At 40.7% G+C, this 16,758-nt stretch overlaps 1 protein-coding gene across 7 annotated transcripts in view; it reads left to right on the top strand.

Annotated features, from left to right (window-relative positions):
- tjp1b (tight junction protein 1b) overlaps positions 1-16,577 on the top strand; it is a 176,807-nt gene extending 160,230 nt beyond the window's left edge. For 6 of the 7 annotated variants that reach the window (XM_079809269.1, XM_079809268.1, XM_079809267.1 and 3 more), the window contains 9 exons: positions 824-1,060; positions 5,453-6,367; positions 6,959-7,050; positions 7,349-7,570; positions 7,659-7,798; positions 8,743-9,166; positions 9,244-9,461; positions 11,764-11,907; positions 15,293-16,577. In XM_079809269.1, coding sequence (XP_079665395.1) covers positions 824-1,060; positions 5,453-6,367; positions 6,959-7,050; positions 7,349-7,570; positions 7,659-7,798; positions 8,743-9,166; positions 9,244-9,461; positions 11,764-11,907; positions 15,293-15,387 — 2,487 coding nt within the window. In that variant the 3' untranslated portion in view covers positions 15,388-16,577. The remainder of the gene's footprint in view (positions 1-823; positions 1,061-5,452; positions 6,368-6,958; positions 7,051-7,348; positions 7,571-7,658; positions 7,799-8,742; positions 9,167-9,243; positions 9,462-11,763; positions 11,908-15,292) is intronic. The other variant, XM_079809270.1, reaches the window with a different exon arrangement.
- Positions 16,578-16,758: the final 181 nt, after the last annotated feature.

Below are 16,758 nucleotides of genomic sequence, written 5' to 3'. Positions count from 1 at the left end.
TATGGTACATGTACATGTAACAAGGACACTGTAAAATAGTGTTACCCAACATTTGAATGTTTGATTGTAATCATAAAGCAAAGATCTATGCATAACTTATTTAACAAAAAATATCTAAACCTTGACAAAAAGTAGTCTTTTAGAATGTCTAAATGTATATCTAAATTCAAAACCTAATAAAATTAAGAAATGATGTCTAAAAAAAACACAAACCTCTCTATATATTTATATATACAGGTGGTTACACATTTTATAAGTTTTTTTTTATTTTTAAGGCTTCGGTCACTTTTGGCTGAGAAGGAGCCAAGTGTGACCCCTAAACGAAGAGGTCCAGAGGGTTAGGCAACCGTTAAAGGGAAAATGTTTGTCTTTAGGGCTTCGTTAGTCATTAGGATATACAGAAAACTGACAGGATGAAAAGCGACACTGAGGACACAGGACGTTTTTTTAATTAATTGCCAATTAAACCTATATATGCACCCCTACGAGTTCAATATAAAAACTATACGAGTATATATGGTCAGAATGTGAAAATGCACTGCATAGTAGAAATGACCCATTATATACAACAAAAGCCATTTACCTTCCTTTGGGATGTTGAAATGTAAACCTTAATTTTCTGCCCAATAATATTTGAAATTTCATATGCAGCAGGACTGGACCACTACCTATTTTTCTGCTTCCTGTAAAGCTAAAGACACTATTTCATTCTGATACACACTTGATGTGAGCTAGTTTGGATGTTTTGATGGTCGTAGCTGCTAGTTGTAGCTGGTGCTGTTGGCGGCGTGTGTCTGTAACCTCTTTGCCCCGTACTCCACAGCAAGCCGAGGCCGCTCTGGCCTCGCCGCCCCCTCCCTCTGCAGCGGCAGCAGCGTCCCCTGCTGTCGAACCCACCTCACCACTAGCGGGTACGAACCCAGAGGAGCCGCCTGGCACCCCTCAGGCCGACTCCCTTAACAGCCCCGTCCCCGTTCCCGACCCCCAGCCCGAACCTGAGCTCGCTCAGCCCCCAACACACGACCCCCACCAGTTGCTTCCTCCTGGCCCAGATCCAAAGGTACCAGCACAACCGGAAGCTGGACCCGCTCCCGGCCCGTGTCGGCCCGGTTCAGCCCAGCTCTTTCTTTTTCAACCTTGCCTGCGTCTATCACTCTTTTCTTTGACTCCTCCCACTCCACTGTCTGCATGAATGCTCCGCCCACCCCACGCGTGTGCTGCGTGTGTTCCTCTGACACTACGCCAGAGACTGTGTAACTGGTACACATGCACCACAGGAGGACGAGGACCCGTTGCATAAGTAGATGTGCGGTCTCCTCCCATGGTGCCTCGTACTTCCTCTTGCATGGCTCCTAATTTAAGATGTTTCTTGCAGCTTGTTCTGTCTGTAGTAGGGCTGGGCGATATATTGAATATGTAATGTTATATTTGTGATGGCAATTCAAAACAAAGCAACTTAGTGAATGTGTGGCGATGATTTTTAAAGCGCTTCTTATACGTTTCCTGAAGATTGTTATTAAGGTCACATTAGCGAAATTTTTTGGGCAAAAAATGCCCCGACACGGAATTTCCGATCGTATGAATTAAAACAACTGGATTTCGCCAGCAAAAATGTGCCAAACATTGATGAATGTGACCACACCTTTAGACTAGTTTCCGTCCTTGTCTTGCGACCCATGAGAGCGTTTTTTATACCTTCTTTAATTTAAGATAATTAGGTTTTAGTTAAGTAATTAAGATTTAAGAATTTGAGTCTTTCAAATTTCAATCATTTCCTTGAAATCAGTACAAACTGTCCTCTAGGAGTCAATTCATATTTGTGATTCATTGATTCTTTTGCGTTATCACTAATTAGCTGCGTTCACACAATGTCGTTATTACGAGATAACGTTCTATTTCGAGCTGTACACGCCCTCGGGAATTATGGCAACTCTATCAACGGCAAAATGAATCCGCTGCAGTCAGGTGGTACAGGTCACTGTAGCGCCTCAGTTAAAGCTACTCGTGAACCGATCATCTCTTCCTTCTAGTTCATTTATAGTATCAAATAAACATGAATGAACTTCAGAAGGAATGCTGTTTCAACCGGGGAAAGACATTAGTACACACCGCTTTTCAAGTTCAAGTCCACCAACGTTAATCTACGAACTCTCTTGACTGCTTTGTCGGATAAAAATGGCGGATTCGGCGAATGGCGGATTATGATTGGTTAGATTGCCTGTCTATCAAACTCCCAGCGAAGGGTGAATTAGGCTGTCCATCTCATAGTGAAGTCATAGTTTTGAAATCTAGCTACCGCCCTACGTTTTAAAATCACGTACAGGGGACGTTTGGTCCTGTCAGCGAGGCACGCAAACATGACAGTCATGCGGCTCTTAGACGGTACGCTTTTCTTTGACTGTTTGTCTTTTTCCGCTCGCGATCTTCTAACATTACACTACGACACACCGTATTTCTTGGCACACTCGTTTTACGTGTTTTTGGCGCCACTTATTGTTGCAGGCATATTATTGACATGTAAAAGTCTAGACCCTGAATATAAGGGCGTTTTCACACCTGAAAGTCTGCACCAAGGTCCGAACCGAAGTTCACGTTTTTGATACATTTGATACTTTCGGTTAGTTTTGATTTGGTTTCACATTGCAATTATGCGAGCGCACTGAAGAACTTTACATGACACACTTGCGTCCACTCGTCATCATCTATGTGGGCTGCATCTGGACATTGATTGGTTTGTAAACGGACGTGTGTCTGACGTCAGCGTCTTTGACAAGAGTGAATGAACGGACCACTGATATAGATCAGTGGAACGGACGCAAATCGTTGCCACTATTGAACAGTGCGCATTGCTTGACTATGTTCTTTTCGTCACGTTTAAAAGTGGACATTTCAAGCTTTATATACACATATTTCTCATGTTTGTGAGACAAGTAGCTGCTGAGTTTCGGTTTATTTGAGACGCGCTCAAGTTCATGTGCAAAGCATGTGATCGCTCCCGCGATTATTGTCTGCTATAGACTATTTGCTTCTTATTTATTAAATCCAGGTAATTATCTGATGAAACATTGTTTAAATTAAGATACAATTTATACAAAACGAAATTCACATTAAAGAAATGTTCATAAGCATATTCATGCAAAATTTCGTTCAAAATCATTTCTGACCTTCTGTCTTCTGACATAGTGCGCATCTTTTCACTTTTCATAATCAATGTAGCCTAGATTGAATTTAAAAATAACGTTATGATATTTAAACATAAACAGGAACTTCCTGTAAATGGTCTGAAAGTACGAACCATACAGAAAATGCTTTCACACTAGAAATGAACCGAACCTTTGTTCAGTTTGATCCGGACCGAGACTACCTCTTTTCGTCGGACCAAATTTCGTCTGTTTGGTCCGGACCGTGGTCCGGGGGAGGTTTCACACCTGTAATTTTGATTCGGACCAAACTGAAAAGTCTGAAAATCCGGACCAAACAAGGTAGGTGTGAAAACGCCCTAAGACACATCTGTTTTTCAGATGTATTTTTTTTAAATATTCGGAACAATACGGTAATTCTGACATGGCGTGAATGCACCTAAAGAGTTAAAGTCATATTTTTTGCATATATTAAAATAAGTGTTGTCAAATGATTAATCACATCCAAAATAAAAGTTTGTGTTTACATAATATATGTGTGAGTACTGTGTGTAATTATTATGTATATATAAATACACACACATGCATGTATATATTTAAGTAAACATTTTATATTTATATTTAAATGTATATACAGGATATACATGCAAATATTTCTTAAATATATACATGTATGTGTATTCAAATTTACATAATAATTACACATTTTTATTTTGGATGCAATTTAATCGTTTGACAGCCCTAATTAAAATGCTTCTATATTATAAATATATAATAATGCTGTATTATATTGCTATCGTTTGCGTCAGCACTGTTTCATGCAAGTCATTTTTCTCCATATTAAAGTGCTTATGTTAATATATTTTTTATATTAGAGCATACAAATGCTTTTATATAATTCTTTGTTGTGTTTATGTAGTGAAAAGCTGTATAAAACATTTACTACAGTTTAGTTTGTACATGAATCATTTTAAATGTACTTTGCGGTTTAATTTAAACAATGCTTCCTCAATTTCAAAGCAAATTAATTCAATATTTAATGATGTCAAAAGACTGGAAATAAATGTGATTTATATTTATTTAGCTATATCGCCTGGCCCTAATCTGTAGTGATAGCCGTAACTGTAGCGTTTGGCTTTGACCTGAATCACACCTGTACGGACGGCCGCTAGATGCACTGTAGACGTGTCACTAAATTGCAAATGGACTTTTCCCTGATTTGCAAGAATGGACTTCTGTAGTTGCATGTTCATTTAACCTGCAGACAGTACTTACAGCAATGTAAAAGGAAAACAACTGGACTAATTCTGCATAATGTCTTCATAACCAGTGTTTCTTTTCATAGATGAAGGCGTTATGTAAGAGCTTTTGTGCTTTTTGACTGTTAAATGGTCTTATAAGAGGACCTTTTACAGCTCTACTGTCTTCAGGCTATACTTTGAAACTTGAGAAGGAGCCTTTCAAGACATAAAACATCTTTATAGCTCCTCTTGATCATATTATAAATCTATTAGATTTTAGTAAAGATGAGAATTTGAAGTAGTGTAACCAAGTGGAGGTGTAGTACCATTTGAAGGGCTTCTTATCAAACTGTAGAAATGTAGAGCTGGGTAATAAACTGATCAGATAAGCTTGTTTTATTGCATAAGGAATTAATCTGATATTACCGTTTTGTTTTTGTTTTTTTCTGATCAGGTATAAGTTAAATTTTAGTGCTTGCAAGGCACCACTGTTTATACTTATCAAGTTTATACTTAAAATAAATATATATACAATTATTTTTATTTATTACATATTTAAATAAAAAAAAAATATATATATATATTTCTAGTCTATATCTTGTCTAGCCTTCTATTATTGTTTTTCCCCACATGAATATGCAGTTGGTCTGCAATTGTAAAATAAAGTTTTTATTAGCCATTTCTGTTTGATTTTATTCCTTTTTTTTAATGCTTCATATTAGTGAACATTCTGAGACGACTATTTATAGCTGCTTTTACACTCCAAAAATGGCTTTGCCATGTGTTGATTTATTGCACTCCGCAACCAAAGCCTAAAACACAACTTGTCTAAATCTGTTTTACAACCTTGCAAGCACTTGTATTTCCAGAAGGAAATGCTAATCTAGTGTTTTTATATTTCATTGCAGTTAATTTGAATTCCTTTGCCTGTTTTTCACCCTTAAAAATATTCTTATCTTAGATGTGTTTTCATTTCCTCTAACGACTGAGGTTCTGTTTGCGCTAAATTCTATCCAGTTGGAAACTTTTCCAGCAATCAGACTCTGACGGTTGACATTTAATCCCTCACAGATGTACAAAAAGGATCTGTACAGCATAGATGAGCCGGTGCGAGTGAACCACGGTGTGAAGCCTCCCCCTCCCCAGCAGCAGCCTTTAGGCCCCCCCACCTCGCTATCCTACAGTCACCAGCCTGTCTACCAGGACCAACAGCCATACCGCCAGTACGACCACCCGCCTTATGGCTATGACGGTGGCGGCTACGCACAACCAAAGCCTCACAATTACGACCCGCACCTGCACTACGACAACCGCGTGCCTCACTACAATGAGCAGTGGCCCCCTTACGACCAGCAGCAGATTTCACCCCAACCGCCACCTGCGTCCGGCTACCCTCAGGGCCACCAGCCGATTCCTCCTCTGGGGTACGAGCCCCGCTCTCCGTACGAGGACGGCCCCACTCGGGATTTCAGCCCCCCTCAGTCCCAGTATGATGGTGTGCCCCAGATGGGCTACGATAACCGGCCACGGCACTCTAAACCTGCACCGGTGCGCTATGAAGAGCCGCCGCCTCCTCCCCCTCCGGCCTCTTACGATGCCCGCTCGCCTTTCGAGCCCGAGCCACATGGTTTCCCAGGCAATGCGCATCGCTCCCCTGATCCGCCCAAGCAGTATTACGGTGACTCTGCAATGAGACCCTCATACAACCCTGGACTTCCGAACCGAGCGTATAAAGCACCCCAGCATGAGCCTATGATGAACTCGGAACCCCCCGCTCCGCCTCCCAAACCCGAGGCCGTCTTGTCTCCAGGGGAACCACCTCATCTGGCAGCTTCCAAACCATTGCTGCCTCCACCCAGGGATGATGATGATGACGACCCTGCCATGAAGCCCCAGTCTGTGCTCAACAGGGTCAAAATGTTCGAGAACAAGCGCTCTGTGTCCGTAGACCGAGCCAAGGACACAGCGGAAGTAGCTGGAATTAGGGTATGTTTCTGTTGAGCACTTTGGTGTTAAATAACAATTTATTATGTTTATTTGCCAAATAGGAATATGCGTAACGCCTTTAATAACTTTAAAGTGCTCCCATTATGCTTTTTCAGATAGTATCTTTCATGTAGTGTTTAATTCATCTGTTTGTGAATGTAAAAGGTCTGCAAAGTTTCACAGATCAAAGTGCAGAAAAGTGGAGTTATTGTCTCCCAAAAGAAAGAATCGATTCTGAACTGCCAGAAATGAGTCGTCAGTAATTCCAGTCTTACTTCCTCTTCGAATCTACGTAGGTTTGTGACTGGGCCATCTGACCAATCAGAGCAAAGCAGAGTAGACCACTCACAACAGACTGGGCCATCTGACCAATCAGAGTAGAGAAAGCTCTCAGAAAGGAGGGGTTTAGAGAGACTGAATCTTTTATCAAAGCGTTTCAGACACTGTGAGAAAGGGGATTCTGAAATGTGTATTATGAGAAAATGAAAGTGTTTTTAGACCTGACCTGACCTACCCTATTGTCAGAGTTTGTGGAGAATGTAGTTTGTGAATGACATTGTGTTGATAGAACGGATGTACTTTGTTCTTCAGCCCACAGATCTCCCGAAACCTGTGAGCACCCCTGGTCCTGTGCTCAAAGCCAACTCTCTCAGCAACTTAGAGCAGGAGAAACCCTCTTACAGGTACAAACACACTCTTCCATTACCAGTCTCAGGTGTGGGGTCGGTCAGATTTTAATGGTTTTGAAAGAAGTCTCTTATGCTCACCAAGGCTGCATTTATTTGATCAAAAATACAGTAAAAAGTTAAATGTAATGTATGTTTATACCTTCAACCAGCCTTCTACTAAGTATCAAGAAGTGTTCAAATGTAATCCTGTAGTGCCCTCTGCTGGTTGATCTTCCATTCTGGAAAGCACCATTAGATGTTACATAATATGAAGTTAAGCTCTTTCCTTTTGATTATTTTCTTCTGCTCCTAGAGCTCCAGAGCCCCAGAAACCTCAGACGCGTGTAGGGGACGACGTGGTCCGCTCCAACCACTATGACCCAGATGAAGATGAAGAGTACTACAGGAAGCAACTGTCATACTTTGACCGCCGCAGTTTTGACAACAAGCCCATGAGTCAACCCAACACTGGAGTCAATCGCTTCCACGAGCCGGCCAAAACACCTCAGCCTCAGATAGCATATCCTTTCGCCAGGTACCGTCCAATGCTAGAAAGACAGCACTTACTCTTGTATGGCAGTGCTCTAGTCTAGTGTATGTCATACACACTCTTTTTGCTTCAGGACGGAGTCTGTGGAGAAGGTGAGTCCTGTGGACAAGAGGTACGAGCCTCTGCCGCCCGTCACCCCGTCGCCTGCTCCATATAGCCAGCCCACACCTGCTGCCCCTCCCACATCTCTGCCCAAACTCAGCAACATAGAGGGTGAGTTTGGATGGTACTTTTATGGTACTTTTACAATTTAACTCTTACTAGTTTAATTGAACTAATAACGTTACTACTCACTGTCCAGCCATGTTTATACAGACATTACAGGAGAGTTCTGACACTTTTTTCTCCCTACGGTCATGAATATTCTCACATGTTCTTTCTATCACATCTCAAATGATGTGTAGCGGTTAATAGCATTTTGTGATACAAAATGTCCGACTCCTTCTGTTTTAAAGCTAGCAAGTTATGCATCCTAAATATTTTCACACTTAATGCATAGTATTACAAAATTACAGAATGACTGAAAATAATGCGCTATAAAATGATTTTGTCAGTTGGGAAACAAGTACACACACCTAAAAAAAAAACCTTATATATAATTGTAATAGTTTTATAAATTAAATTTTATTACTTTTCTACATTTAATTATATTATTTATGGTGTTACAATTGGGGAATAAAATGTCCAACTCATAGCTAGCATATTTATGTATAATAGACAAAAAGAATGTTTTCACAACTAAAGCATAATTTTACAAAATTACAGAATGACTGAAGATATTGCATTATAAAATAGCTTTATCTGTTTGGGAAACCCAACATACTTGATTAACTATTAATTATTGAAAAACTATTATTATTATTAATATTTCTATTATTATTATTATTATTTAATTATAGAATAATTTCACACCAAATATAATGCTTTATTTCACTTTTTTTAAACATGATAAAGTTGCCAAGTTTAAATGTGACATCATATAACAAAAATAAAAAGATGAAGTTCATTAATACAGATAAAAAAAAGTGTCCAAAGTTGAAGCAGCAAAATTTCAGAAATCAATGCCAGTACCAATGAACTTGTGTGATTTTGATGCCACAGCAAAAACTGAATGCATGGTTTTTCAAATGTGCATCACCCCTCTCTCTGATCTCCAGTGAACTCGCTACCAGATCCTCACAGCTCCCCCAAAGCCAAACCGGACCTGTCGGCTCTCAGAGCTCCCACCCGGGACGATCCCATCCAGACCAGCTACCTGCCCCCGAAGTCTTCTATCAACGGCACGGACGCCCCTCCCAAAACGCTAGGCGTCCCTACCAGCTACAACCGCTACGTCCCCAAGCCTTACACCAGCACCGCCCGACCCTTCGAGCGCAAGTTCGAGAGCCCCAAATTCAACCACAACCTGCTTCCCAACGACACACAGTCCAAGCCTAGTGTGAACAACAACCTGAAACCTCAAATCTCACCCCAGCCCCAGGACACCGACAGCGGGGTCGACACGTTCACGCGCACCATGGACAACAGGCCCAAGTATCAGCACAACAACATCAACTCCATTCCCAAGGCCATCCCCGTCAGGTAAGGTGACGAAAGCCAGTCAGAGCTGCATTCCTTTCCTCCTTTTACCAAACGACTCACGGGCGTCTGTTTTCTAGCCCTAGTGCGCTGGATGACGACGACGAAGATGAAGGTCACACGGTGGTTGCCACGGCGCGGGGCATCTTCAATTGTAACGGCGGGGTGTTGAGCTCCATAGAGACAGGAGTCAGCATCATTATCCCACAAGGAGCCATCCCAGATAGTGTGGAGCAGGAGATTTACTTCAAAGTGTGCAGGGACAACAGCATTCTGCCCCCTCTGGACAAAGAGAAAGGTCGGCATCGTTCAGCAGAGTAGATCATTATGCTGTTGACTTTTGTTGCTTTTACTGTGTGTGTTTTTCCCTTTCCAGTATTGTAGGATTTTTTCAGCTTTGATGTGCATTTACACTTTACACATTTGGACAAAAACTACCTTAGAAAGAGTTGACTAGCTACAAAGACAAAGAAAATCATTGTCTGGTAACAATAACATTCGCCACTGTATGTTTCGTTTAAAGGATTAGTTCACTTTTAAATAAACTTTTGCTGATAATTTACTCACCCCCATGTCATCCAAGATGTCCATGTCTTTCTTTCTGCAGTCGAAAAGAAATTAAGGTTTTGGATGAAAACAGTCCAGGATTTTTCTCCATATAATGGACTTCAATGGGCTCCAAACGGTTCAAGGTCCAAATGACAGTTTCAGTGCAGCTTCAAAGTAATATATTATATTACTATATAATAAGGGTCTTATCTAGCGAAACGATCAGTTTCTGTGTGAAACCGAGCAGTATTTATGCTATTATTTTACCTCTTAACAGACGAACGTGATCATCTCTGAGCTCAGCCATAACTTCTGGAGAGTGAGGTCAAATTAGATAGTGGCCATAGATATATCGATAGTAGATGCCTCATTCTACTGATCCGTGCAGTCGCTAATGAGGCATCTACGTATATACCTATGACCACGATCTAATTTGACCTCACTCTCCGGAAGTTATGGCGTAAATTAACATATTAATAGCATATTAGCATAAATACTGCATAAATAGCATAAATACTGCTCGGTTTCTCGCAGAAACTGATCGTTTTGCTAGATAAGACCCTTATTCATCGTCTGGTATCGTTTAAAGCCCTTTGAAGCTGCACTGAAACTGTCATTTGGACCTTGAACCGTTTGGGTCCCACTGAAGTCCATTATATGGAGAAAAACCAATCCAAAACCTTAATTTCTTTTTGACTGCAGAAAGAAAGACATGGACATCTTGGATGACATGGGGGTGAGTAAATTATCAGCAAAAGTTTATTTAAAAGTGAACTAATCCTTTAAGGCCGCTTCACATCAAGTTCACACTGACTTTTTGTCGTTCTTTAGAGGAGAAAAAAGGATTGCATACATGATTTGTTCAACATGCAAACTAACCTGTTTATACAAACTCCGATGTGACTAAACATGAAGTATAAACGGCCATTCACATCGCACAGACAAATGCAAACAAACACGTTTGTCGGGTTTTGTCGGATCAGTGTTTCTGTTACTGTTGGTCTGAGTGTGTTTTCACCCAACTTGTTGGTGTCTGTTGGGCAGTAGCGTACTGTGGGGTTTCAGTCAGGGCCTTCACTAACGATCAACACACCCCACGCCGCTGCCATAACAACACCACACACGCACACACACACACGCATACAAAATACAATCATGCACTGTATGCACTACTGTTACGAACCCCGCTTTCAAAGTGCTCGTTGGGAAGGGGGCAGCAACATAAAAGGACACGCGAATTTAACAAAACATACCCCTGCACTCACCGTTTAGGCAACTGGTGAAATGAATCTAAATCAACTCACTGGCACAAATAATACTCTTAAACAAACAAACAAAAACGCAGACCAACAAGAACATCCAAAGAAACACAGCTTGTCAGCGGCTTAACATCAGGATGCACATGAAGCACATTAGGACTGGTCCACGGAGCTGTGATGTGTTTAGATCAGGGGTCTCCAAACTCGGTCCTGGAGGGCCGCTGTCCTGTACTGTTTAGCTCCAAGCCCAAATAAACACACCTGGGGCCGGTTGCATAAACCGTTAAGACTAGTCTTACAAGTTAGACATACATTTTTTTCTTTAAGACTGTTCATAATTTTTTTTAAATCAGTTACATAAGAACATAGACTGGCCTAATTTGATATGAAAAGTAAGACTGAATGCCACTTGCCTAACTGCTAGTGGCTCATACTAGATCTTAATTCACTGTCTTAACAAAATGGCTTAGTTTATGCAACTGGCATTTTTTTTTAGTCAGCTTCCGAATTATTAAAAATGAATTACATTGCCATTCAACTTTTTTTTTTTTTTTAAAGAAATTAATACTTTTGATAAATGCTGAAAATTCAGCTTTAGTCACAGGAATAAATTACATTTTTAAATATATTAAAATAGACAACAATTATTTAAAATTGCAATAATATTTCACAATATTACAGTTTTTACTGATCAAAGTAATGCAGCCATGGTGAGCAGGAGAGACTTTGTAGGTTTTGAATGAATTGCTCTTGAATTGTCTCTCTCTTATTGTCCCATGTATGCTTTGACAGGTGAAACTCTCCTCAGTCCCCTGGTGATGTGCGGCCCTCACGGTCTGAAGTTCCTGAAGCCCGTGGAACTGCGTCTACCACACTGTGCGTCTATGACCCCTGATGGTTGGTCTTTTGCTCTAAAATCCTCCGACTCCTCGTCGGGTACGCTGTCCTTTCTCTCTGTCCTTTAGAGGGTCTTTTGGGATTGAAGCTGTCTTGGAAGAGGCTTATTCATCTTACGGTTTTGTTTCATTTTCTGGGTTCTCTGAATTAATCTCTCACGCAGCCATCCTGATCACATGACGCTTTCACTGCACAATCTGTGTGCTTGCTTTTTATCGTTTTATCACCAGTCTCAAATGTCTCTTCAGCTCTTATTCATTCACAATTCATCCATGAAATGTTGTTTAATGTGACTGGAACGGACACGCTTCTTTTGGGAAAGTCATCCAGGAGTGAATCTCTTGAAATGATAATGTGTGGATGAATACAGAATGATATTTGAATGATGAGAATTGCTCCTTGTGATGGTTAAAGGGATAGTTCACCCAAAAATGAAAATTCTGTTATCATTTACTCGCCCTCAAGTTGTTCCAAACCTGTGAGTTTCTATGTTCTGCTGAACACAACAGAAGATAGAGTGAAGAATGTTTGTGACCAAGCAGATAGAGCAACCATTGACTGCCATAGTATTTTTTCCCCTACTGTGGTAGTCAATGGTTGCTCTATCTGCTTGGTCACAAACAGTCTTCAAAATTTTCATTTTTGCGTGAACTATCCCTTTAACATGGATATAATGTGGCTGTAAACAAGAAATATGGATGCCATATGGCATTTGCTATTTTTAACCATTTTTTTAATGATGTCACCCATAAATACCCAAACTCTGTGTGTGAACAGAACTGGATTAAGTGCACAAAAGAGGAGTGACAGCAGTTTTAGCTGTAGTGTGAAAATGGTGGAGTCATTGGGTACAGTCTGGTCAGGTTTTGGGAAAGTTTGGGAAATTACAACCATATTTATTCCATCTGCAGGACTGAATCCCTTAATTTATCGTGTACAAATACAGGAGTCACTCCTAATCTCAGCATGGCGATAATGTGGCTGTTTACCAGAAATGTGGATTCCAACAAATGAACCTGTTTTACATTTGGTATTTTGAGTGAATTTGGTCGTCACACCCATAAATAACTGAATTGAAGTGTGAACAGAAGCTGGATTAAGTGCTCAAAAGGGGAGTGACTACCGAATTTAGCTGCAGTGTGAAAAGGGCAAACAGGTGCTACATTTTGGGAATAACAACCACATTGATTTAGGGGATTCAGTCTTGCATATAAAATAATTGTTCTGTTTGTATGTTGAATACAGGAGTCACTCCTGATCTCGCGATGGTTGACATGGTGTTAATGTGCCAGTAAAGGAGATCTGTTGATGCTAACTAATCAAACATAGCAAACAGGTTAATTTAAGTCTTCCCGGGAGCAAATTCAGTTGTCACTCCTGTTAACAATCGAACTGTGTGAACAAAGATTAAGCCGCCAAAAAGTAGAAACAACTGAATTTCACTGCAGTGTGAAATAGGGCTGCATGATTAATTGAAATAAAACATGAATCTACTTAGTGCTGGGCGGTATACGGGTTCATGCTGAATACCGGTGTTTATTTTTTGTTATGATATGATTTTTTATTATACTGCAATAAAATGATAACGATATATATTGCAAAAGACACGAAATTGATATTGATAAAACGTTCAATAATTATTATTTTTCTTCGTCGGAAGAAACCAGAGGTTGCGAAGCAAGTTTGGTTGCATGAACAAAGGCACTCACTCTCTGGTAACCTAGCAACGTAGGGAGTGACACGCTAACAGCCAATCGTGTAACAGTATCATGTTTGTTTGCGCCATATCGTTGTCTCGTGTTGGATTCTGAGAACCGGCGTGGAGTGATAAGTGGAAAATGAGTGACCGTAGTCAGACCAAACTTGTTTTAGCACCTTAAGCCTTGTTTATACGTTCGTCTGGCTCTGCAGCGCGAGCCTCCGCTGACTGCGCGCACGCCTCGTCCGTTTGGGGACGTGTTTATACTCGACGCGCTCGCCGTTGTGCTATTCTTTGAAACGACATGGGCTGGTACTCTGCATCAGTGCCTTATGACAAAGCATCTAAACGGTACAAAGAAATAACGGAGGCACTGCACCTTAATGTTCAGAGATAATTGTTAAGTGTTCATTGTGATTTTAGACTTAATTATTCATTTTAATTATTTAAGTTGGTTGTGTTGACATTTCTGCTTTTATAACTGAGGGGATTATAATCAGAGGAAGGTTAAGTTTAAAATAAAAATGTTTAAATGTAATATATTTTTCTCCTGGTCCTTATTTTAAATGGGTCATAAAATATATCAATATCGACCGATATGAAACACTTATATCGTGATACAGTTTTCAGCCATATCGCCCAGCAATACCGGTGTATATTGCTTAAACAACGTTGGGAATGCGGCGTGACACTGTTTGCGAGGGGTCCCGTTTCACTGTTGCACTGTAGTGAGGACACAGCTGAGATCACATTACAGCGGAGAATTCAAACAACATGCGGCTCGTGCAAGAGAGAGCGGTTTCTGCACAGAGCGCCGTCAGGAGTTTAACAACGCTCACCACAGATACAGACCGAGTGGGTGTTTAAGTTTTTTAATGGACATATATTTTATATACTCAAGTGCTCTAAACCAGCACCGTGTGCGCGCACAATGGAAGAATGGGCAAAAAAGTAACTGCTTTATTCTTTCTGTGTTAAACTGACGTGTGTCATTTGTTCAGAGACTAGTGCTCTTAAATGTATTTAAAATATTATTAGACCTTTTAAATGTTCTCCCTTGTTTTGGCAGTTTGTTATTAACCCGTTTAATCCCACTTCTTTTCTTGCAAATTGAGTACATGCATTTTACTCCTTAGACCTCCCTAACACAAACTTTATGCCCTCTTTGATTTTATGTTGGTTAAGTTAGTGAAATATTAGGTTTTATATTCGGTCACGGAAACAGCATAGTCAGAACTCATACAAATTCTTCAATTGAAACAGGTTTTGGCTGTTGATCCCAGTTGTCATTTGTTTATTTTTGCGGATGTGTTGGACCTCCTAGACGTGCATCTCTGTCGTTCCTGCACTTGAGGGGGAGGCATTTGGGGGTGGCTGTGTTGGTGATGGCTCAGATGAGAAGTGCCAGGCTGGGGAGGCCCATTTGCCTGTTAGGTGGCGATGCAGAGGTGAACTGTCTGGAAGATGGGGTGGATGTTCATGAGAGCCGGTTGGTTCTCGTGGACATCTGCCTCGTCCTCTGGATGGTTCACCTCTGCATCACCATTTCGTGGTCTGCCTATCTGGGCCATCACTGTCACGGCCACTTTCGGTTGCCTCTTTTTCAAGTGTGGGAAGGGTGGTGATGCAGAGGTCACTAGTGTTAACATAATCATCTGAAATTTCAGACGCGTTTCTGTTGCGTCTGTACAGTATTCCTCATGATGTTTGTCCTGTGATCCACAGGTGACCCCAAATGCTGGCAAAACAAGTGTCTACCAGGAGACCCCAATTACCTGGTGGGCGCCAACTGTGTGTCCGTGCTGATCGACCACTTCTGAAGAGAGCAACAGCTGGTCTGTTACCGAACGTGAGCGCATGGACCCTTCTCCCGGTTCCTCTGCTCAGGAGGAGGGATTTGCACCACTTTATGAAGTATTAATTCTTTCCACTTTTCTTTGACGGGCTGAAGCGTCGTCCCCAAGATGACACAGTGCTGTGGAACACTCTTTTTCTCCCTTTTTCAAGTTTGGTTTTGCCTTTTTCTTTACCTTTTGGTGCTTGAAGACTTGCAAAAAATAACTGAATACATAAATTAATGAAGAAATCTAATGGAATGCATGACCCGCGCCGCAGACAGTCGGAAAAAAAATCCCTTTTTGACATTTGTAGCCTCCTTTTCTCCAAATAATTCTAGTCTTGGAACGGAACCGGAATAAAATAGTTGGGGAATTGAATTAGTTTTACGTAACACACAAGTGAATCCTGCTCATGTGCTCCCAAACTGAAAAGTTGATGTATGATGAAAGCTTTTTTTGTTTGCGAGGTCATGCGTTGTTCGTGGAGCGCTGTAACGGATTGTCGCGGATCTGGAAAGCATGTCGGTTTCTAGAAAATGAAGAACAATTGAGACTTTTTGAAGTGAAGGAATGTGACCGTTGCACTCATGGACTTCCCTCTCTGACTTAAAAGAACAGAAACGAAAAGAAAAAAAAATGGGCTCTTTCTCTTTCTCTACGTTTTGAAGCGATCTTTTCTAGCGATGTTTTACCGTAGATAAACATTGACTGTGGTTTTCCGGAACTCCTGCTGTCTAGAGATCTATGCATGTGCTATGACTCAGGTCCAAACGCCTGCTACTAAGTTGAGTACACAAACCTACCCATCATACACTGCAAGCAGTGATGCCTTATCTGCATTTTTTGTTGTTACTTTGACCCGAAAGACTAGCAAACGTCGAATTTCTGTTACAGGAGGAAGTTACGAAGGATAGGAAACTCTCACGCCGTGATCAAGTGGGATATTTAGCACACAAATAATGAAGTCTGATCAACAGGTCTGCTTTTTCACTGCTATGCATATGAAGTCAAAGAATATACCAGAACACTAGGATATGTTTCAATTACAGCTGTATATATTGTGCTAGCATATGGCCTTGGTTCGCTGTAAATGACCTTTTGTACATCTTTGTTATTTTGTATAAAAACGTAACATGGAAAAAAAGTTTCTTAACAAAAAAAAACAAGGAAAACTATTACATTGGTTATGTTTGTATTCCGGTTATACTTCTGAGCCTTGGAATTTAACTTAGCAGTACGGAGAGAATTTAAATGAATAAAAAAAATCTAATAATAAATGCAACGAAAAAGGACGTTATCTTTTATACCAACGACATATATATACAAAAACACTACGTAATGGCATTTTTAACA

The sequence above is a fragment of the Gobio gobio genome (assembly GCF_949357685.1).
Source record: "Gobio gobio genome assembly, chromosome: 25".
Classification (NCBI taxonomy): Eukaryota; Metazoa; Chordata; class Actinopteri; order Cypriniformes; family Gobionidae; genus Gobio; species Gobio gobio.
Note: the sequence above shows the minus strand (reverse complement) of the source record. Positions and strands in the feature narration are given on the sequence as shown.